The sequence below is a fragment of the Mercenaria mercenaria genome, chromosome 1 (assembly GCF_021730395.1).
Source record: "Mercenaria mercenaria strain notata chromosome 1, MADL_Memer_1, whole genome shotgun sequence".
NCBI lineage: Eukaryota > Metazoa > Mollusca > Bivalvia > Venerida > Veneridae > Mercenaria > Mercenaria mercenaria.
Window position 1 is genome coordinate 79062050 of NC_069361.1, and position 23567 is coordinate 79085616.

At 34.9% G+C, this 23567-nt stretch overlaps 2 protein-coding genes across 8 annotated transcripts in view; one reads left to right on the forward strand and one right to left on the reverse strand.

Annotated features, from left to right (window-relative positions):
- Positions 1 to 13432, forward strand: part of LOC123532895 (phosphofurin acidic cluster sorting protein 1-like) — a 53418-nt gene extending 39986 nt beyond the window's left edge. For all 4 annotated transcript variants that reach the window (XM_053551948.1, XM_053551953.1, XM_053551958.1 and 1 more), the window contains one exon: positions 651 to 13432. In XM_053551948.1, the coding sequence (XP_053407923.1) occupies positions 651 to 772 (122 nt within the window). In that variant the 3' untranslated portion in view covers positions 773 to 13432. The remainder of the gene's footprint in view (positions 1 to 650) is intronic.
- Positions 13433 to 15060: 1628 nt separating this feature from the next.
- The window catches only part of LOC123532889 (UTP--glucose-1-phosphate uridylyltransferase-like), a 61273-nt gene continuing 52766 nt past the window's right edge, over positions 15061 to 23567 (reverse strand). For all 4 annotated transcript variants that reach the window (XM_053551979.1, XM_053551974.1, XM_053551970.1 and 1 more), the window contains exons 13-15: positions 19919 to 20082; positions 19197 to 19301; positions 15061 to 18060 (exon numbers count right to left, since the gene is read on the reverse strand). In XM_053551979.1, coding sequence (XP_053407954.1) covers positions 17953 to 18060; positions 19197 to 19301; positions 19919 to 20082 — 377 coding nt within the window. In that variant the 3' untranslated portion in view covers positions 15061 to 17952. The remainder of the gene's footprint in view (positions 18061 to 19196; positions 19302 to 19918; positions 20083 to 23567) is intronic.

Consider the following 23567-nt stretch of genomic DNA (forward strand, 5'->3'; position numbering starts at 1 on the left):
AAATTTTTTTTAAAGATTTTTATCCAGCAGTAACCTGGTCACAATATAAAAAAAAAATAGCTAATAAAACTGAAAGGGTTGTGTTTTTTAGTTTTTGCTGGATTCATTTCAATAAATGAGCCGTGCCATGGGAAAACCAACATAGTGGCTTTGCGACCAGCATGGATCCAGACCAGCCTGCGCATCCGCGCAGTCTGGTCAGGATCCATGCTGTTCGCTAACAGTTTCTCTAATTGCAGTAGGCTTTAAAGCGAACAGCATGGAGCCTGACCAGACTGCGCGGTCTGGTCAGGATCCATGCTGTTCGCTAACAGTTTCTCTAATTGCAGTAGGCTTTAAAAGCGAACAGCATGGAGCCTGACCAGACTGCGCGGATGCGCAGGCTGGTCTGGATCCATGCTGGTCGCAAACCCACTATGTTGGTTTTCTCATGGCACGGCTCAAATTGCATCTTTAGCAAGTTCTAGTAATGGTAGTCTGTAAGAAAACCACAATTCTGTTGACATTTTTTTAAATTGATAAATCCAGCAATGCAGATATTAACGAAACTTCTCACAGTTTCAATTTTTCTAATTTTCTAACGTGATATTAGATATGATTGGACAAATACTTAAGGTGTAATTTTAAACATTATGATTTATCTGTTACAGTGACAGTAGATGGCGTTGATTGGATGGGTGTAAAATTCTTCCAACTGTCGTCTCAGTGGCAGACGCACATCAAACATTTCCCTGTGTGTACCTTTACAGCAGACATTGGACCAGTCACATGATACTTTGTTTCTACAGAAACATATTTAACATAATTATTACATCTTGGTGTGCATGTTCAGCTGGGCAACTGTATTTAACCCATGAGATGTATGTCTTATAGTTAACCAATGAGATGTATGTCTTCAAAAACATAATTTAGCGGCTATTGAGCAAAATGCATTACAGTTAACAGATACAAAATTATTTCACTTATTTTTATTTTACGACACCCCTTGGCGAATGATTTGCTCAAATAGAATTTAAAGGTTTTTTAGTTTATTTGCCATTAATTTTGTCACAGGAGACAAAAATTACATTTAATTAGTAATATTTACTGTTGTTGGACAGCTAGGTAATTTACTCCAGTTAAAGAAGTTTACTATGGTTGGACAGCTGAACTCGCTCAGTAACTACAGATCTGACTTACTGGTTAGGTAGACAGGGTTTGTATACAGGTTGTCATAGAAACAATGTTGTAATCACCTACAGAACAAAGAAGCATCATTGTGGTGTAATATAAAGCAATACTTGCCATATGGAAATACATGAGTTCTCTTGAGAGAGAAACTAAACGTTTTATTCAGTTATCCACAAAAAAATTCTGCATTTAGCTTCAGCTGAAGTAAACATTTTTCTGAAAAATTATTTCACTTTTAAGACAAACAGTCAATGTTAATGCACATTTCTAAAGTACTGTGCTAAAGTAAGGTAAAATTGACAGTTAACTGTTCTAAATTTTTAAGTTTATCAGTTATGATGTTAAATATTTTCTTTGAGGTCTAGATTAAATTTCTGTTTTTGAGTGACAGCAGACAATTAACCTTAAGCCTGCTGGTGGCAAGTTGTTCCGCCTTTGCGACCAGTGCAGACCAAGATCAGGCAGATCTGCACTGTCTGCTATTCAGTGAGTAAATTTTCAGTGAATACCCATTTGAATAATAAATGGTATTGCCCACATTGAATGATGGACCAGTCCATTTTAGAAATTTAGCTAGCTAAGGGTTAAGTATGACAATGCCTGAAGTCCAATATGAAGTTTTAAAGAACTGGTTCTATGTTAATACCTGGTCCAGTACTTACTTGGTCTTCCTACAGAAACAAGGTTAATTAAAAAGGAAAATGTGAAATTTAGTTTTAGTCTTTGCCTTGCAGAAATATTGTCTTTTGTTGAAAGTTTTGGATTTTGTTAGAAAACTTTTAGCTGAAGTCAAATGTAGAAAATGTTAGATAATGATTAGAATTCATGATAGATGAAATAAGCCTTTAGCCTGCTGGCGGCAAATGATTCTGCCTTTGCAACCAGTGCAGACCAAGATCAGCCTACACGGATCATGGTCTGCACTGTTCGCTGTTCAGTCTGTAAATTTTCAGTGAACAGCCCTTCGAATAATAAATGGTATTGCCCAAACTGAATAATGGACCAGTCCATTTTAGAAATTTAGCAGGCTAAGGGTTAGCTGTTGTGGCTTTTATTGTGTGTGTACATAATCATGTGTAATACCATTTCATTCTATCCAGGATTACAAGTGTTTCTGAAGGGTTAACTGGTACATTATGTTCTGAATGAGTGCAATGTCATTTATTTTCATCTCTGTGATATCTTTTTAAATACGAGTGGACAGTTTGCTGTAATTATTTTGAATCACTGTCTGTAAGAATACTCCTTGTTTTTTTTTTATGCCCCCGAAGGGAGGCATATAGTTTTTGAACCGTCTGTCGGTCTGTCAGTCTGTCCGTCCGTCCGCAATTTTCGTGTCCGGTCCATATCTTTGTCATCAATGGATTGATTTTCAAATAACTTGGCATGAATGTGTACCACAGTAAGACGACGTGCAGTGCGCAAGACCCAGGTCCGTAGCTCAAAGGTCAAGGTCACACTTAGACATTAAAGGATAGTGCACTGATGGGCGTGTCCGGTCCATATCTTTGTCATCGATGGATGGATTTTCAAATAACTTGGCATGAATGTGTACCACAGTAAGACGACGTGCAGTGCGCAAGACCCAGGTCCGTAGCTCAAAGGTCAAGGTCACACTTAGACGTTAAAGGATAGTGCATTGATGGGCATGTCCGGTCCATATCTTTGTCATCGATGGATGGATTTTCAAATAACTTGGCATGAATGTGTACCACAGTAAGACGATGTGCAGTGCGCAAGACCCAGGTCCGTAGCTCAGAGGTCAAGGTCACACTTAGACGTTAAAGGATAGTGCATTGATGGGCGTGTCCGGTCCATATCTTTGTCATCGATGGATGGATTTTCAAATAACTTGGCATGAATGTGTACCACAGTAAGACGACGTGTCACACGCAAGACCCAGGTCTGTAGCTCAAAGGTCAAGGTCACACTTAGACGTTAAAGATCATTTTTCATGATAGTGCATTGATGGGCATGTCTGGTCCATATCTTTGTCATTCATGCATGGATTTTAAAATAACTATGCATGAATGTGTGACACAGTAAGACGATGTGTCGCGTGCAAGACCCAGCTCCGTAGGTCAAAGGTCCTAAACTCTTAACATCGGCCATAACTATTCATTCAAAGTGCCATCGGGGGCATGTGTCATCCTACGGAGACAGCTCTTGTTTTTTTAGAATTTTGATATATTGGAGGCAGAATACACTTGGGATGTTCTGACTTCTGGCAGTTTTTTAGCTCACCTTGTGCTCAGGGTGAGGTATTGTGATTGCTCACCGTCCGTCGTCTGTCCGTCAGTTGTACGTCCGTCCGTCGTCCGTCCACACTTTCCTTTAAACAACATCTCCTAAACCAAAAGGCCAATTTTGATGAAACTTCGCAGGGATGTTCCTTGGATTGTCTTCTTTAAAAATTGTTCAAAGAATTGAATTCCATACAGAATTCTGGTTGCCATGGCAACCAAAAGGAAAAACTTTGAAAATACTCTTCTCCAAAACCAGAAGCCCTAGATCTTAGATATTTGACATGTGGCATTGCCTATTGGACCTCTACCAAATTTGTTCAAATCATGACCCCAGGGTCAAAATTGACCCCGCCCCAGGGGTCACTTGATTTTACATAGGAAAATCTTAAAAAATCTTCTTCTCAGAAACCAGAAGCCCTAGAGCTTAGATATTTGACATGTAACATTGCCTAATGGACCTCTACTAAAGTTGTTCAAATCATGTCCCCTGGGTCAAAATTGACTCCGCCCATGGGTCACTTGATTTTACATAGGAAAATCTTCAAAAAATTTCTAAAAATAAACCAGAAGGCCTAGAGCTTAGATATTTGACATGTAGCATTGCCTAGTGGACCTCTACAAAATTTGTTCAAATCATGACCCCTGGGATCAAAATTGACCCCGCCCCAGGGGTCACTTGATTTTACATAGGAAAATCTTCAAAAAATTTCTAAAAATAAACCAGAAGGCCTAGAGCTTAGATATTTCACATGTAGCATTGCCTAGTGGAGCTCTACAAAATTTGTTCAAATCATGACCCCCAGGGTCAAATTGACCCCGCCCCATGGGGTTACTTGATTGTACATAGAAAAATCCTCAAAATTTTCTAAAAAAAACCCAGAAGGCCTAGAGCTTAGATATTTGACATGTAACATTGCCTAGTGGACTTCTACAAAAGTTGTTCAAATCTTGACCCCCCCCCAGGGTCAAATTGACCCAGCCCCAGGGGTTACTTGATTGTACATAGGGAAATCTTCATAAATTTGCTAAAAATAAACCAGAAGGCCTAGATGTTAGATATTTGATATGTAACATTGCCTAGTAGACTTCTACAAACTTTGATCAAATCATGACCCTCAGGGTAAAATTGGCCCCACACCAGGGGTTACTTGATTGTACATCAGAAAATCTTCCAAAAAATTTCTAAAAATCATCAGTTTGACATTTGAAACATGTAGCTCATATTACTCTGGTGAGCGACCCAGGGTCATCATGACCCTCTTGTTGAGACAGAATAAATCAAAATGCTCGTATTCTAGCAAGTGGGCAACAGAATGGTTTTGTTTATGTAAGGCAATGCTCATTTCTGAATGTTCCTTATGTAACTAAAATTGGAGATGAAAATACTCTTAGATGATTCTGACACCAGACAATGTTTGAGACAGAACAATTCAATAAAATGTTCATGATGTAGCATAAGTCGGACACTGAATGAATTTTGTTTATGTCAGCTCTCGTCCGTGTCGGGGGACAGTGTAAATGTGATGGTCTGGCCCCGTGTTCGTAAAACATTTTCAGTCTCTGCTGAGTTTGATAATAAAAGTTTTATTTGTCTTTAATATTTAAATTGTATGTTTAAGAAATAATAAATCTGTTCCTATATTTTATCAGTTAATAAAATATGGGCTGGAGTTTGGATGCGTAATAATTAAATCACGAGTGCGCAGCACGAGTGATTTAATTATTCGCATCCAAAGGACTGCCCATGTTTTATCAATTGATAAAATTATTGGAACATATTTATTATTTCGATTCTAACAACGCAAATAATTCGCATTTTACAGTACGTACTACATTTTCAGCATAACACGTCATTCGGGTCATATGCTGTTACAATTTACCCCCTATGGTTAGAAAGTGTTGCATAGCTAATGGAACGTATATATATTTGTTTATTTTTTATCAGAATTTTGAAAAATATATATGATTTAGTAATCTAACAGCTCGCAAACTAATTATGAACAGAATCATCAAAATAAGCGAGTTGACCCTGTATTATGAGTGACGAGATTAACTTTTATATGACGTTACATCATTATGACGTCATACTTTATGTCATACATTTATGACGTCACCGCTGAATCATAATTAAGCTAATTGAATTCGCTCGTACAGATCAGAGCGTGTTTTACGGACCTACACATAGGTCAGTATGACTTTTTATTATATTTATGTTTTTAAAATGCTGTTTTCAACCCTTTGGACCTGAAATAATTCGAATGTAATGGAACTGAAGTAGAATCTCTTATGTTACAATCATAAGGGGGTGAAATGTAACAGCCAACCAAATTTTATCGTAGATTCATGTATAGGAGATTTCGCTATATGTTTATATAGCAATTGGTGCGGATCGTGTTAGAATAAGAATTAAATGTTCAGTGAATGACTTATTTTCAAGTGACTATGCAGTATAGATGGTAAGTCTCAGTTGGAATTTAATCGTGACGTTCTATTAAAATTTGCTATCAAAATTTCAATCTCAAATTCAGCTGAGACTGAAAAATGTATTGTGAGCAAGGGGCCAGTTCACCTAATTTAGAGGCAGAATGAACTTCAAAAAAATCTTGCTTCAGTAGTAGTTGGTGACAAAATTAACAGTATAAACATAAATACTCTGTTTGTAGCCAAAATGCTTGAACTGTTCTAGCGTTGCTGATATTTCGACTACTGTTACAATTTTAAGCAGATGTTGTTGACTTGCGACACTAGCTATAGTTGTAGCCAGCATGGGGTTGGAATAATATTGCTTCAGCCTGTGGTCAGCTGTTTTGCCAGATATGATGATACACCTTTCTTTTGATAACATATGGTAGCAGTTAGAAATATGTATCATTTTAAAATTTCTTATTATTTTCATGCATTGAATTTTAAAACATGCTCATTAAATCTTACAATGGTTGTATGTTGAATGTTATTAAGCCAGTATAACTGTTTTGTTATATTTACATTGAAATTTCTATATAAAGACATTTTGTATTAGTTTGTCGTAATATCTTAACTTTGTAATTGCAACATTTAGCAAATGGTGTTTTTTTTTCAATTTTCGGAGATCAGCTTTACAGAAAAGGATATAAAGCTTTTAGTGTTTAGTTTAGCTCAGACTAGAAGGTATTCTGTTTGTCAAATTGCTTAAAAAAGATTGAAATAGAGACATGCACAGTGTTTAAAAAGATTAACAAGAAGAGCTTTAACTTGTACTACTATGGTGAATTTTCATTTGTTAATGTGTTAAGTTAAGCATTTGATTTGTAAACAAGACGAAGGTTGAATGCAAAACTGTCATTACTCATAAATAAAGAAGGAATTATAACAGTTGTGCGTTCAACTCAAAATATTGAGAGTCCATAAGTATGCTATGGTATCTATTTCCCCGCCCCGGCCAAAGGTATAGTGTTGTTATTTGACAATAAAACAGCACTGGTGTTAAAATTGTGTTCAGTTTGAATGGTGCTTGCCTAACTGTGCATCCTGTGCAGTAGAATTTTGTAAAATATTCATTTATACATGTAGTTAACTTACCGTAGTCCTATATGGCAGTGCTAAATCTTTATTTTGCAAGTTATTTCAACATTATTTCTTTTCTTTTAGAAACTGTCAGAAGTATCTTTAGAGAAGGATCATGCATTCAAAGTAATAATTTTGTAGAATAGCCTTTACACTTCTATTGTTATCAAACAAATTCAAGCGATTTTTTTGTTTGTAGAATATGTAGGCAAGCAAATTATCATAGTCCCTTTGTACAGTATTCACCATGACTTGCATTTTCACCATCTCTCTCTAAATAACTTATTGTGTGCTTAATTGAAGGTGAATTTAAATTGCATTGATCAAGTAATGTGTTCTTTATAATGCATTTATTATTCAGATCTGAGCAGAAAAGGTTAAAAGAACATGTCTGTATGATGATATTTATTTAAAATGTTAAGTTCCGAGACAGAGACCACATTCCTCATGAATTTCTTGCTAATCAATTTGATGCAGACAGATAGATATAATAAGTCATTTGTTTTTCAAAAGGTTTGTAAAAATGGAAGTTGAAACTCCATGAATTTTGAATAGGTTTTATTTAATTGCCAAAATGGTCCATATGTTGAATTTTCAGCCTATGAAATTTTCGATTAAAAAATGAAACAAAAACACAATTTCTTTTTCAATAATGCGTTGTTAGCTCATCTGATTGTTTGAAAAAAAAATTGATGAGTTATTGTCATCACTTGAGCGGTTGTCGGCGTCTGCGTCGGCGTTGCCTGGTAAAGTTTTATGTTTAGGTCAGCTTTTCTCCTAAACTACCAAAGCTATTGCTTTGAAACTTGGAACACTTGTTCACCATCATAAGCGGACCCTGTACAGCAAGAAACATAACACCATTCTGCTTTTTGCAAGATTTATGGCCCCTTTTGTACTTAGAAAATATCAGATTTCTTGGTTAAGTTTTATGTTTAGGTTAACTTTTCTCTTAAACTATCAAAGCTCTTGCTTTGAAACTTGCAACACTTGTTCACCATCATAAGCTGACCCTGTACATCAAGAAACATAACTCCATCCTGCTTTTTGCAAGAATTATTGCCCCTTTTGGACTTAGAAAATCAGTTTACTTGGTTAAGTTTTATGTTTAGGTCAGCTTTTCTCCTAAACTATCAGAGCTATTGCCTTAAAACTTGCAACACTTGTTCACCATCATAAGCTGACCCTGTACAGCATGAAACATAACTCCATCCTGCTTTTTGTAAGATTTATGGCCCCTTTTGGACTTAGAAAATATCAAATTTCTTAGATAAGTTTTATGTTTAGGTCAACTTTTTCTCTTAAACTATCAAAGCTATTGCTTTAAAACTTGCAACACTTGTTCACCATCATAAGCTGACCCTGTACAGCAAGCAACATAACTCCATCCTGCATTTTGCAATAATTATTGCCCCTTTTGGACTAAGAAATCATTTTCTTGGTTGAGTATTATGTTTAAGTCAACTTTTCTCATAAACTATCAAAGCTATTGCTTTAAAACTTGCAATGGTTTATCACCATCATAAGCGGACGCTATACATCAAGAAACATAACTCTGTCCTGCTTATTGCAAAAATGATGGCCCTTTTTAGACTTAGAAAATCATGGGTAGGACAATATTTCTATTATACAAAAAAATCAGATGAGCGTCAGCACCCGCAAGGCAGTGCTCTTGTTTTTATAGAGATAGTAACTTTTTTTAAGGTGAAAGGGAGGGGGGTGGGGATTACTCTGTTGAAATAATTTTTGGGTGAGAAACTATTGGAGATGATTTTTAAAGTTTAACTTTTAAAGGTCTGTCATCTTAAAGATGTTTAGTATCTATAGAAGGATCCTGGTGCCAGTAGAGAGAGCAGAGATATGAAGTCCTAGGACTTAGTTAAGTCCTATGTCATAAGAGCTACTAAGTTGTATTGCGCAGTAAGATAGTTGTACATAGAAGTTGCTACAAATCTCTCTGCTAGCACGAGGATGCTTTCATAATAACTGATGTGACTAGTTGGTAGTGAAAAAGGATTGAATGGGTAAAGTAGCGAATACATGCGAAACATAAATTACCAGGTTATATATGATTGAACAATGACATTTTCTTGTTTTAGTTTGGTGCATATTGTGATTCGTGAGAAAATTGTAGATTTATTTTGTAAAAAATGACTGCTCAGTATTATCTTTTTTAGTTTGAAAATGTTTTCCATATTAAAGTTGAAATTGAATATGTGCATCCTGTTTCATCAACAGCATTGATGCCACAACTTTACAGGCCATAGTCATAGAGAAAATCACTTCTAGGAAAATATTATTTAGAATTACATCTTAGGTAGTAGTTTATAGTCTCACAGAACAAATCACAGGAACTTGCTATAATTATTTTTAATATAAACATCAATAGTTTGCTTTGATTTCAGAAAAGAAACTTCTGTATAATGTCCTCCTTCAGGAGAGCCAAAAAAATTGTCATTGTAAGTGGTCATTTGGAATTGTTTTTTTGAAAAGTATTTTGTATGAATGACATGATTCTTTTCTTTTCATATGTATATATGTCGCTTATGCACTAGGGTATAAGAACACTTTCTACATAATCTGGGAATTAGACATTTTAAAATTAAGTACTGTGGAATCGCTTAATTTAGTGGGCATGAAATAACATGGTGTAGGCCAAATCAACTGTGTCACGGAGTTAAGAATTCCTAGATTGCAACTTTTAGAAGATAAATTAATGGAAATTTTATTCATTCATTTGGATTTAATTTTATTTATTAAGATAACCTCAAAATCCATGCATGGTCACCTAAATTTTAAGAAAAAATTAAAGGCAGTAATGATTACAGATATGAGCCACACCATGAGAAAACCAACATAGTGCATTTGCGACCGGCATGGACCCAGACCAGCCCGCGCATCTGCGCAGTCTGGTCAGGATCCATACTGTTCACTTTCAAAGCCTATTGTAATTAGAGAAACTGTTAGCGAACGGCATGAATCCTGACCATATTGCGCGGATGCACAGGCTGGTTTGGATCCATGCTGGTTGCAAATGCACTATGTTGGTTTTCTCATGGTGCTGCTCATATTAGTATGTTGTGGCAGAACCAAATTTACAAGTTTATTAAGGTAATGGAACCATAATCACAGTCAGCAGTTCCCATGCAGTTACGTATCTTCTGTACATGTATGTGATTTTGGCATCCTTTGGCCGTAACAGAAAGTTATTTTTGTAGCAATTGGGGAATGCCGAACTCCCATATAAAGGAGAATATGTAAACAAACTGAAATTGACAATTGTTAGTACTGGTAGTGGACCTGTAATAACAATCATCAACCTATAAAATCTCTATACTTGTATTTCGTCCAGATCTTACTGTTAAGTCATGTGCGTTGAGGTACATTAAAAACCGAAGAATGCCAAATTGAATACATAATTGCAAGGCAATTGCCAAGTGTCATTAAAAAAATAGTTCAGATCCACTACCTTAAACCAGTTATCCTATGTACATGCACCCAATAGATAATGCTTGTACATACATGTTACTGTAAATTTATGTGCTATTTGTTAAAGCATTAATTTGTATGAGCTTTTTAATGGATTAATTTCTGTAAATGACGGCCGAGTGCAAAGTAGTTGAAACACAAGGAGCTATTGAGAAGTTTGTCTATACATGTGATGACATGCAACATTTTTGCTGTTAACCCACATTTTATTTTATTAGACATACAGCTATGTTGCACTCAGTCTCTGAAAAGTCTACAGACTATAAAATATTCATTTATGAAAATTTAGTGCTAGTTTATATACATAATATGTTTGGCATTATTTGGCAAGGATGCTATTATCTGTAATATCAACAAAGATAGCATCACCTAGCCTTGTTCTGTATTTAGATGTAATATAGCATAAAAATCGAAATGTAATAATGTACAGCAATGTTATGTGTACTGAATATTTAGTTCAAAAGGTCATTTTAATATTGATTGTAAATTAGTACAGTGTTGTATAGTGAAGGAAATAATTGTAAATTTTGATGTTGTCACTCGTTATAAAATGCAAATATGATTTCATTATGTACATTTTTTGTTGTACTGGATCCAACCAGTAAATTTGATTTTGTTACGTTTCTGTTAATATTTTTGTTTCATTGCTTCAATACAGGAGAATGTTCACAGAACATAGAGCATGTTTTCACCCATAGTACATATTTGCAATAAGGAACAAAGGATTTTGTCCACACCCTTTCATCCAGAGACTATTGTCGAACACCTTTGCTTATGTGTGGAAGTTGTTAGTTGCTTGCAGAGATGAAATAAATACCGGATCAGTTCACGACCATATCACAACACAAATACTTTTGAAATATCTCAGTTCTTTTGAAAAAGTGATACTTCAAATTTTTGTCCTTTTTCTGTTAAAAGTGAAACATTTTAGAATGTTGTTATTTAATTTTTAATATCACAAATTTTGATACATTAAAGTATAAAAATATAGCTACCATCTTGAAGAATTAAAAAGGATTTTTATATACAAAGTTGTTCAAGTCATCTTTAGTGCTTATACAAATTCCTACAAATGTTAAGTTGATGTAACTTATGTCATTTTATACAACTAAATTAGTACGACATCGTCCAGTGTTTTTTTGTTGTTTTTTGTAAAAGGATAGGGAATGTTCTTTTTTTTACCGCTACGCCAAAGTAAGCAATAAAAAATCACTAAAACCTAACTTCTTAAATGTGCTTCAATATGTTCAAAGGCTAGATTACAGTAATTCTTGGAGAGAAGCTACTGGAGTCAATCTTTGATTATGTCATTTAGTCTAAATAAAAACTTGTTAATCATAAAATCCGCTTGACCATTTATACAACATTTTGTTAGCTTTCAAATAGAACGTCTCTATTTATTAATGGATTTTCAGGTGAAAGCATTAATGATTGGTGTGAAGTATATACAAGAATGAAGAAAAAATGGATTATTTGATTTCATTTAGAAACATCAAGAAACAAACTCGGGAATGTGGTTCTTTAAGTTGAATGAAAATTCATATTGGAAATTTTAGGAATGTATTAATTTCTGAGAATTCCCAAAATTTTGACAAAGAGAAAATATCTGATTTTAGACTAAAATTATTAGGCTTATAGATTGTTGCTATCTTAAGCTAGTAATTGCAAATGCGTATTGAAGACATATAGTCTTTATTAAGCTATTAGGTAAGACATGATTTTACACTTCTCTGGATGCATATAGTTAGCTTTACTATATTTCACTGCATTTGTCAGTATTGAATTGAGAGTTACAGAAAGGACTGGTTGTGGGTGACAAACAATGGATTTTATATAGGTGTGGCTTTGTTTTTAGGAATAATGTTTTTTTTTTCCTCTAACAATCATTACAAGTGCATCATCCATTCATTTTTTTGTTTCATATGTATCAGAATCATGGTTTGTGCAATAATATTTGTTCATATATATTTGTGCAGTATTAATCTACATTATCTGCATTTATCCAGAATTTTCCCCAAGCTCGTGTGTTATGATATGTATTTACACATTATTAACAGAAATTTAACACAACTGTGTAATGGTATATGATGATAAATAGAAATTTAGCTTGTACTTAAGGACATTTATCTGGTCTTCTACAAGCTTTCAGCATACCTATTGGTTAAGAGACGTTATATTTTGATGCAATATATTTCTTACTGGGTTAGTAATTGTCAAACTTGGATTAAAACAAACTACCTGCTTTATTGAAGGCCTAGTTGGATTGAATACATTAAGTATTGAAATGCTCAAGTACACTGAAGTACACGGAAAGTTGGGACAAAAAACATTACGTGGTTTGTTGTTAATTAGGTAGATATACACATTGTCTTGGAAATCCATATCAGGCTCGAGCTTTTCTTTGACTGAACAGTGTGTATCTATATTTATTCACCAACAGACCATGTAGTTTTGATAGTGAAATATCTATAATTTGAACCACTGTAAAAAAAATTAGATTGTTGTGTTTTGAAGATAACAGCAAAAATAAAAACCTGGCAGAAAATACTTTACTAATATGCCTGGTGTGTCATCTTTAGTTTCAGCATCAATTTACTACTCTTATTGCCAAAGCATTAACCCTATAGTTGTTCTTCCCTACGCAATTTTATAGTAAATGTTTATTTCTGTAGGCAAGCTTTCAATAAAGAAAAGAGAGTATTTCTAGCATTCTTAATTTATTTAGCAATTATAATTCAGTAGGCTGTAATTCTATGTATTATTAAAGTCATGCATAAATAAACATTCTAGTATATGCTTTTGAACAGTAGCTTTATTTACAGTAGGTGATCATAGTTTGCAGAGTTCAACTTTTTGTTACATTTTATACTTGATGACTGATTATATCAAACAGAAATCTTTTGTTTTATGTCTCATTTGTGCATTGTTAATGAGTACCTTATTTGTTTGCTTGGGAAATAAATAAACTCTTGTGTCGAAACTTCCATGTTATTGTTTTTAGCTGGATTATCTAAAACTGTAGATATTCCATTCAAGTCTTTGTCCACCACTTAGAAATAAACCCAAAGAAGAAAGCAACACAAAGGGATGAAAGTGAAAACTTCTTTATTTATGTAACTTAAACTTACTTCTCTCATGCCGCTCAAATTGTACTAACTTTTAAACTTTAAAACGGAAAACTCAGTGTTAATCTTCAAATCTCGTATCACTTCTGTTTTGAGTAATATCGGAATGGACAAATGATTGTAATTCATGAAAACAAATCTGCCCCTGTGTGTATGACCAACAATGTTGTTTTTGGCTCCCCGTCACGTAGTGACAAGGTTGGCTTCTGTGATCGCCCTTCATCTGTCCGTCAACAATTTGTGAACACAATAGAGACCACATTTTGCAGTTGATTTTAATCAAACTTGCACACAACTTGTATTGGCAAAATATCTTGGGTTCCTTTCCAAACTGGCCAGATCCCATCATGGGTTGCAGAGTTATGGCCCCTTAAAAGGCCAAAATTTGCTACTTTGGCTTGTCACCTGGTCAAATCAAAGGAAAAGCTTAAAACTTGTATGGCCACATTTATGACCCTATCTTCATGAAACTTGGTCAGAATGTTTAACTTGATGATTCCTAGGCCAGATTCGAAACTGGGTCATGTGGGATCAGAAACTAGGTCACACGCTCAAATCAAAGGAAAAGCTTGGTAACACTGTAGAGGCCACATTTATAACCCTATCTTCATTAAACTTGGTCAGGATGTTTATCTTGATGATTCCAAGGCCAAGTTTAACAGGTGTGCGATATAGGGTCATCATGACACTCTTGTTTGAGGTGTTAAGTTAAAAGGTGAAGATCTTATGAAGGTCAAGGTCTTTTATATATAGGTCAGTTTTTGGGTCCTGCAACAAGGATTGTTGAGTGTAAGTATAAACTAAATCTGGTCATTATTGTGAGCTGTAGGCAATCTGGTACCATACCAACAGATGGAAAAACACAGTTATGCCTGTGAGCATAAAAAAGAACCAAAGAATGGGAAGAATAAGATTCCAAGTGTAAGGTGATAAAAGGAGTTTACATAGATCGAATGGTACAATATACAGCTTTGAAAAGGAAGGCTAATTCTGTAAGTAGGGCACATCTCTTAACAAACAAGATCTTTCACAATGAAAACATCTCTCATGAACAAGGTCATTCTCAATGCTCTGTATAAACCAGATTTAGTAAATTAGTTCTTATTTGACAATGATGACTCCAGACAAAAGGATCCCAATGTTGAATGCTTAGGGTTCATCAAAGGAACTACTGTCCAGTACCACATAGTCTATGGACAAAAATGAATAGGTTTCACTTACCATACAGTACCAAACACGGACCACAGACAAAGTGATACCTTTGTTAAATGAATAGGGTTTATCAATGCCGACATAAGTTGGAAGATTACAAGTGCACCCATTCTCAAGATCTTCAGTAGATGCTTTTCAAAATGAAAAGTGACCTTGACCTTTGTCTAAGTGACCCCAACATGAAAGGTTACTGTACTGTCCAGTAACAATTCTAGCATGCCCACAAGGTTTGAGGATAAAAATAACTGTCCAGACAAGCAAAAACAACAAACACATTTAAAGCATATTATTTCTATTCCCAAAAGTAAAATGACTTGAAATCAGTGTGCGTACATACACATTTATATATAACACATACCTAGAACAACAAGTTTGTACTAGAAGTATATAAAACAGAATGGAGAAATGATTTCCTGATTAAAGCTACCATAATAGGGTTTTGGATATAGAAATATGGAAACAACAAAATACAAATCATTTAGATATTGTTGAAATAGTTTGAAGGATAAAAGATTCCTGACAGTTTTTATCAAAACTTCAGATACCCAACGATACACAACCATTTCTTAGGTAGAAATCAGGGTACTAAGCAACAGACTTGAGGTAATCATAATCAGTAATTGTAATCAGATGTAATCAATTACAATTACATAGGTAATCACATGGTAATCAGCCATTTTCTTTTACACTGGGCTGGTAATAGCTTTGAACACTACTTATTGCTGAAAACAACTAAAAATTGACACTCTCTCTTCTGCACATAAATGCATGTTTATCCTAACTGCCAAATATCCGACTTACAAAATAAATATACTGTGCATTTATTCTTAAAACTTGTGCAATTTTCCCATGTATTTCATGCAGTACTACTTGTAAAATTTTATAAACTGGAAAAAACTTACAGTACCTTCTTTAAAGACTCCTGTACTAGAAAAAATTCTATGAAGTTCTAAAACTAATGAACAAGGGTATTTATTATGAAACCATTAAGAAGATTTAATAATAACTCTTGTAACCCTTTCACTGACACAAAGAGCTGCACATGTCAGTTTGACAGATGGATTTTTATCTTTTCATTGTCATCAAACTACATAAAACACTAGTTCTCTAAAAGGAAGTGGCACACACACCATAATACACAAAAGTTAAATTGTACATAAAAATACACCCTTAACAATAAAATATCTGGAAGCATTCAACAAGTGAGTTTTTCATTATTTGAGCCGTGCCATGAGAAAACCAACATAGTGGCTTTGCGACCAGCATGGATCCAGACCAGCCTGTGCATCCGCGCAGTCTGGTCAGGCTCCATGCTGTTCGCTTTTAAAGCGTATTGGAATTGGAGAAACTGTTAGCGAACAGCATGGATCCGGACCAGACTGCGCGGATGCGCAGGCTGGTCTGGATCCATGCTGGTCGCACACCCACTATGTTGGTTTTCTCATGGCACGGCTCATTTTTGTTTTAAGACTGCTGCCACTTCAGAGTAAATTAAATGATGTAACTGGAGTCCAAATTTATGAAGTGGACTTTGGAGACTGGCTTGAAAACTTATATTTGATTGGTTGTTTCCTAGCTAGATCCCAAAATTGACCAATAACTAGGTAGCATTTTGACTTAGTTTTGTAACCTTATGAACTTGGGACTCCAAACTTAGGTTTATAAACTTGTACAAATGTTGTCCAGAACTCTCTTAATAATTAACAGGTTAGGTGGGATTTGTGGGATGTTTTCAGACCAGAAAATGACTGTAGAGGTAAGTCATAGAACTAGGTATAACAAGCTGGATTGTCATTAACAATGAAACAAATATGTTCATAAAAAAGCAACAGATGAATTCAAAACTGACCACTAACAATTACTAACAATCCCTATTTCACAATCGCTTTCAACTTTTTATACCATATCAGTTATCCTGCTCATTAATTTTGTAAATTTCTGCATGTAAGTCTCTGAACCCATATCACGGATTGAAGAATTTCAAACTAAGTCATGACGACTACATCTAAATATCTAATAAGGATGATCATGGATAAAATAAAAATGCAATACAACACAGTTTCATGGACTGTACTATCAAAGTCCTGTTCAGATTAAACACTTTTTTTTTCATGATTTGTTAACAACTCTGAAGACTAAACACTTTTTCCACATTTATATATACTAGAGTCAAGATCACATTCAAACATTTGCCAGTATTTGACAAATCAACAGTAACAAAAGCATTGCAACTTAAAAAGTACTTCTATTTGAGCCACACCATGAGAAAACCAACATATTGCGTTTGCGACCAGCATGGATCCTGACCAGACTGCGCGGATGCGCAGGCTGGTCTGGATCCATGCTGTTCGCTAACAGTTTCTCTAATTGCAATAGGCTTTGAAAGCGATCAGCATGGATCCTGACCAGACTGCGCGGATGCGCAGGCTGGTCTGGATCCATGCTGGTTGCAAACGCACTATGTTGGTTTTCTCATGGCGTGGCTCATTTAAGGACTTAGAGCTGCACATAACAACACTGACTTTGGTGTGAATACTTGAATTTCTCCACTTTAAACAATATTTTGCAATCAGTTTTCTTAATTTCAAATAACATTTCACCAAATTGTGAACTGAACATTTCTAATCAGATCATATATTTTAAAATCAAAACATTTAAACTAACAACACATGTATAATATCGGTTATATGTAACATTATATATTAATACTTGCACCAAAAACAGTATAAAAATTTCCAATTTCAAGAAGATAATGCATAAATAGTATCACATTTCAACAGGTAAAAATGGATCAATAAAGCTACAAACTTAATTATCTGCCTACATTTAACTATCTCATCTTTCGATTATTATGGAAATCAACTATCATTTACAGAAATATAGATCTGACAACTTTAAAAAAGAATGATAGAGATTTGATAAACTGCTACTTTGACCAAACTCACTGTGAGAAGGAAATGCATAATTTTTACAGTTTTAACATCTCAATTACCATTCTGAAGTCTAGGTTATCAGTATAGTTGTTTTGTAGATTCCTGTCTGTACAGCACTATCATAGGAAGTAGTGTAACTTTCTTTAACAATCTTTCACACAAGTCTTTCATGCAAACTGACAGGCTTTTTGATAAAAAATATTGTCCCTAAAAGAGGGTAAGATTTGTCTCCCTTTAATGGTCAAGAATCCTAAGATTTCCAGAGACAATTTTGTTCTCAAGGATGGCACCAGATGGGATATCAATTCTGTCTCCATGATTTGCTATGATAATTACTGTACCCTGAAACATAGGAAAGCAAATTAATCTTAAAACCTCCATATTCATGAACACTATGTGTATAGTTGCAAAATATTCACAAACACTATGGATCAGCCCGAACATAAACATTCTAAGCATTTAAATTCTGAGGACCAATTTCTGTAAACTGGTACCTTCTAATTTGAAAGGATGGTTCAGAGACAAGTACTGATGTGTCCTTGCCTATCCATATATTAAGAACCTTCAGAAAGGAGGGTTCAGGGACAAGTATTGATGTGCCCTTGCCTATCCGTATGAGAACCTTCAGAGTCAAACCTCAGTATGAGACACAGTCTGTTCATAAACATCATCTATGATGAACAAATAAATAGTCATAAGCAAGAAATTTTGACAAAGTAAATATTACCCTGTGATAATTACATTTTTCAGACAATTGCTATTTTAGCCTAGGGTAGTGGGCTATTGCCCTTAAAATAAATTTCTTTTATTAAGATAGTTCTGCATGTCTGATTAACCAAAGTGACAGTGTCGCATCATTTAACTGGAAAACAAATTAATGCCAGGCAGTCATTATATGGTGGATAGCAGAAATAAAACCCTGAATCTATTATAACCAGACTGCTATCTGTTAAACAGTCAACCTTACTATCTTCTAAAGGTTAATTATGACAACGGAAAAGTTTTGATCCAGAATAATTCAAAATAATGACCTCTAATAAGCAGCACAACTAGGACTACAACTGATTTATGGCAAATTGTGAAAATTCAAACACTCAGACCTAAACATTATATTTGGCCATATGAAAGAAAATAGGTCATCTACAACTGTAAGAATTTTCATTAAAACCTATAATACTATTATGCAAAAATGCAATAAAAATAACAAGTTTTCTATATTTATGTAAACTGACAGGAAAATCAATATTATTAGATCAGTCTAACATAATAACTCTTGTTTCTTTACTGGCATGAGATGCTGCTTTGGAAAAATATGGGTTAACAAAATTCTGCATTGCAAAATATTTGATTCAAAATGTGCAGAACTACCTCAATATCTTTCTTGTGGCAATGTGGAGGTATTTTTGTTGTTGTAAGATCTTACTTATAGACAAATAAACAATTTTTGCAAGGAAAACTGAAAAATAATAATGATTTACCTTTAAAGTGACGTTCTTTCCAAATGTAACATCTCCCGATACAGTTAAATGATCAAGTTCAAGAATATCTGGAATACTGGCAAATCTCCACAGGAAATCCTTCACCTGAAAATTATATGATGATATTACTATATGTATTTCATTGAGAAAACTTCTGACATGAAATATCGGAACACATTTACCTTTACCCTGCTAAATTTCTGAAATGGACTGATCAGTCATTCTATTTGGGCAATACCATTTATTTTTCGAAAGGGTGTTCACTGAAAATTTACTGACTGAATAGCGAACAGTGCAGACCATGATCAGCCTACACGGATGTGCAGGCTGATCTTGGTCTGTATTGGTCACAAAGGCAGAATAACATGCCGCCAGCAGGATAAAGGTTAAAAGTCTAGCCTAAAAAATATAAAAAACAACTTTATCATAAAATCAGAAATAATCGCAAGAGATTAATTTACAGTAGTTTCCTTTTTCAGATTTCTGTGCAGAAAAAAGAAGTCCTTATAAAATTTGAATATTAATGACGTTTCAAGGGCTTAGAGCAAAACTTGTCTATCTGTATATAGAAACAGAAGCAGGTAGACCAGTTTCGCTCTGATTTATGAGAAAAATTTATAATTCATGTCAAGGTAAATCTTTAACTATAACTTGTTTTTAAATATCAGGAAATTTTGGTCATGCAAAAATATCTGAAATCACTGTATCTATTTCATTCTTACCTTGGTAAAATGTGATCCCAGCTTACTGAGAGGTACAGATGGAAATGAGCGTTTAGGGTTCATCTCCAGGGAACCAGCTCTCAGACTGTACAAGTTGCTCATAATAATGAGAAGATCAGACGTTGTTTTCACTGGCAAGAAACGCCGACGTGGCACATTAATACCTGCAAACAAATACATCAAAATAGTTAACTTCATCATCACATCACAATCATCACCACTATCACCATCATCATCACCATTATCACCATGACATCATCAACATAACCATTTTCAGCATCATCATATGTTATCTTCATCATCATCATCATCATCATCACCACCATTACCAACACAACACAACATTACATTACCATCACCATCATCATCATTTTAAGACAGAAATTAAACGCTGTAGATTTTGAACTGAACTGAAAAGTAGTAATGCACTGTTGGAGGAAACAGAACCAGCAGAAAACCAAATGACCACCCAAACATCTCACTTACTTTCAAGATCCCAATATTGGATAAGTTAGTGTACTAACCTCTATATTTAACTGATGTATTTTTAAATACTGATCTGTAGCAGCTTTCGACTTCTAAATGTTTATTTAACTGACCATATGTTTCAGAAGGGACTGACTTAAAAATACATTTCTGTATTGATGATTTTCACTTGAAAACATGCCCTTCACAGGACAACATGTAAATAGTAAACATGTGTCCATATGTTACATTCCATTAAGTAAAGCATTACATACCCACACTGGCCACAGATTTAGCATGATTTAATTGACGAATGGCATGGGTGTGTTTATTGATGTAAAATGCTTAATCCAGGGAGGAAATTTAATCATTGTATCTAATGTTGTGTAAAGGCTTCATAAAAAAAATATTTTCTGTCTCTGGTCTAGAGATGAAACCATTCCTTACTGGTTGTGTGACGTCAACTGACTGTATCGTATGCAATAAAACCTTACATACATTGTGTTTGAGAGATCTGCACTCCTTTAGTAGCTCAATATCTTTGCTTCATCAAATTGTGCAAATTTCCAGATCAAACTTTACTCCTTCCCATTTGTTTCCCCCATTTTTAACTTTAGTTGCTACAGAAAAAGTAGCTGGGGCTTCAGACCAATATAGAAGGGGAAAATCCCCATCACTCCAGCCAATAATGAGACCCTTTTTTGTTGGAGGTCTGAAATACACTATTATCTACTTTTTGGGACCACATATATCGTTGAAGAGTTCCGACCATTTATATTCAAGTTAGAACATTATGTGAAGTATAGCAACTTTGCTGGGGCTGTACAATAAATTACACTGATGAGAGGTATTCTAGCAGTCTAAGTTCCAGCAAACTATGTCCGACAATACTTTTATTTGAAAATAGCCAAGAAATTGTAAAACATATATTTCAAAAGACATTGCATGAAGTATATACCATACTGAAGACAAAGTTGTCTTGCCAGCCTCACATTTTCACAACCAGGAAAGGTAGGGCAAACAAACTGGGAGTGCAAAATTTACATAAAAATCAAGTTTAAATTTTTTCCAAAACGACTTTTCATGAAGAAAAAGGAAAGTGTTTGTAACCAGCTTGTGTCATTAACAAAAGTAAATACTTCTAATATAAACACAGCACATGTGTACACACAATTAGACATGTACCAACATATGAAGAAAAAAACAACATCTAGATTTTCAAGGATAAAACTAACAAATGTATTCATGAATACAAGCATTATAAAAGTAATGCAGCCACCTTATACTGTAGATTGTGGAATATTTGCAATTGTTTTATTTTCGATACTATTCACAAAAGCTACCTGCAAAGTCAAAATATTCTTGAATATTAATCTGCACCTTATCCTAAAACACTAACACTGTGCTGAGGGCCTCCTCTGCTATTTGCCAATGTAGCCAAACGCTACAAATTCAAAGAACTGGCTTCAGATTTTTGAAAGTGGCTACAAGAATTTTATTAAAATGTGGCCAAATTTCAGCAATTCAGCTTCAGTTTGGCAGTTTCTCTCAAAAAGTGGCTACAACTTTCCGAGGCCCAGTGGAGGCCTTGCAAACACTCACAGTTCACAAAGCTTAACCTTTACCCAGCTAAATTTCTAAAATCCACTAGTCCATCATTCAATTTAGGCAGTACCATTTGTTATTCGGAGGGGTGTTCACTGAAAATTTACTGACAGTATAGAGACAAGTACTGACCATGATCAGCCTGCACTAGTGGCAAAGGCAAAACCACTTGCCATCAGCAGGCTAAAGGTTAATATAATAACAAAGTAATGCTGCTAATCACGAAACTGCAAGTGAAAATTTCCAAATCTACAGTATCCATTAGAATGTTTTTTTGTTACAACAGTAAACAATTATTTCATCATGAATGTTTTCTGCTTTAAATACACAGATTAATCAATTACCAATTATCCTCGTCAGTATTTCATGCATGTGTATAGCTATTTCTGCTATATTAAGCAACATCTGTTACATTTTCTTATGGTATTTAACAAAACAAGCCAGCTTCAAAATCAACAACTTTCTGGTAACACATTTTTTTGTTTGGTTTTACGTCATAACAGACCTGTCAGTTAAGTTTGTACTATTCTATTTTAGCTTGGTTGTGATGAAAGCTTCAAAGCTTATTTCAATCAAGTTTGAATCCACTGGAAACTAGAAATGTGTCCATTGGACACAGATGCCCCCACTACATGACATTAAAATGACAATTTTTTCCTAGGTCAGGGGCTGTAACTCCTACAATACTGAATGAATCCGGACGCAAAACCCCAGGTGCACAACTGCATATGCTGACCAACATTCCTGTAAACTTTTGTGACTCTAGGTCAAATACTTTTGGAGCTACGCGCAACACAACATTAAAATGACCAATTTTTAATTAAGTCAGAGGCCATAACTCCTACAAGACTGAATGAGTCCGGACGCGAAACCCCAGGTGCACAACTACACATGCTGACCAACATTCCTGTAAAGTTTTGTGACTCTACGTCAAATACTTTTGAAGCTAGGCGCAACACAACACTAAAATGACCAATTTTTACAAAGTCAGGGGTCATAACTCCTACATGACTGAATGAATCCGGAAGCGAAACCCCAGGTGCACAACTACACATGCTGACCAACATTCCTGTAAAGTTTTGTGACTCTACGTCAAATACTTTTGGAGCTAGGCGCGGCACAACATTCTTGGACGGACGGAAGGATGGACGGACAAGGGCAAATCTATATGCCCCCCCAAAAGTGGGGGCATAAAAATCAGTACTGCTGATATGATGGTGTGGTTATGACTGTGGTACTGCTGATATGATGGTGCAGTTATGACTGTGGTACTGCTGATATGATGGTGCAGTTATGACTGTGGTACTGCTGATATGATGGTGCAGTTATGACTGTGGTACTGCTGATATGATGATGTGGTTATGACTCCAGTAGGATTCAATCACCTTCCTGTTTGAGTGACCAAAACCTTAATCACTTAACCACCACTCTCCTTAAATTCCAGCTTTAACCTTTAGCCTGCTGGCAGCAAGTGATTCTGCCTTTACAAGATCATGGTCTGCACTGTTCACTATTCAGTCAGTAAATTTTCAGTAAGCATCCTTTTGAATAGTAAGTGATACTGCTAAAATTGAATGAT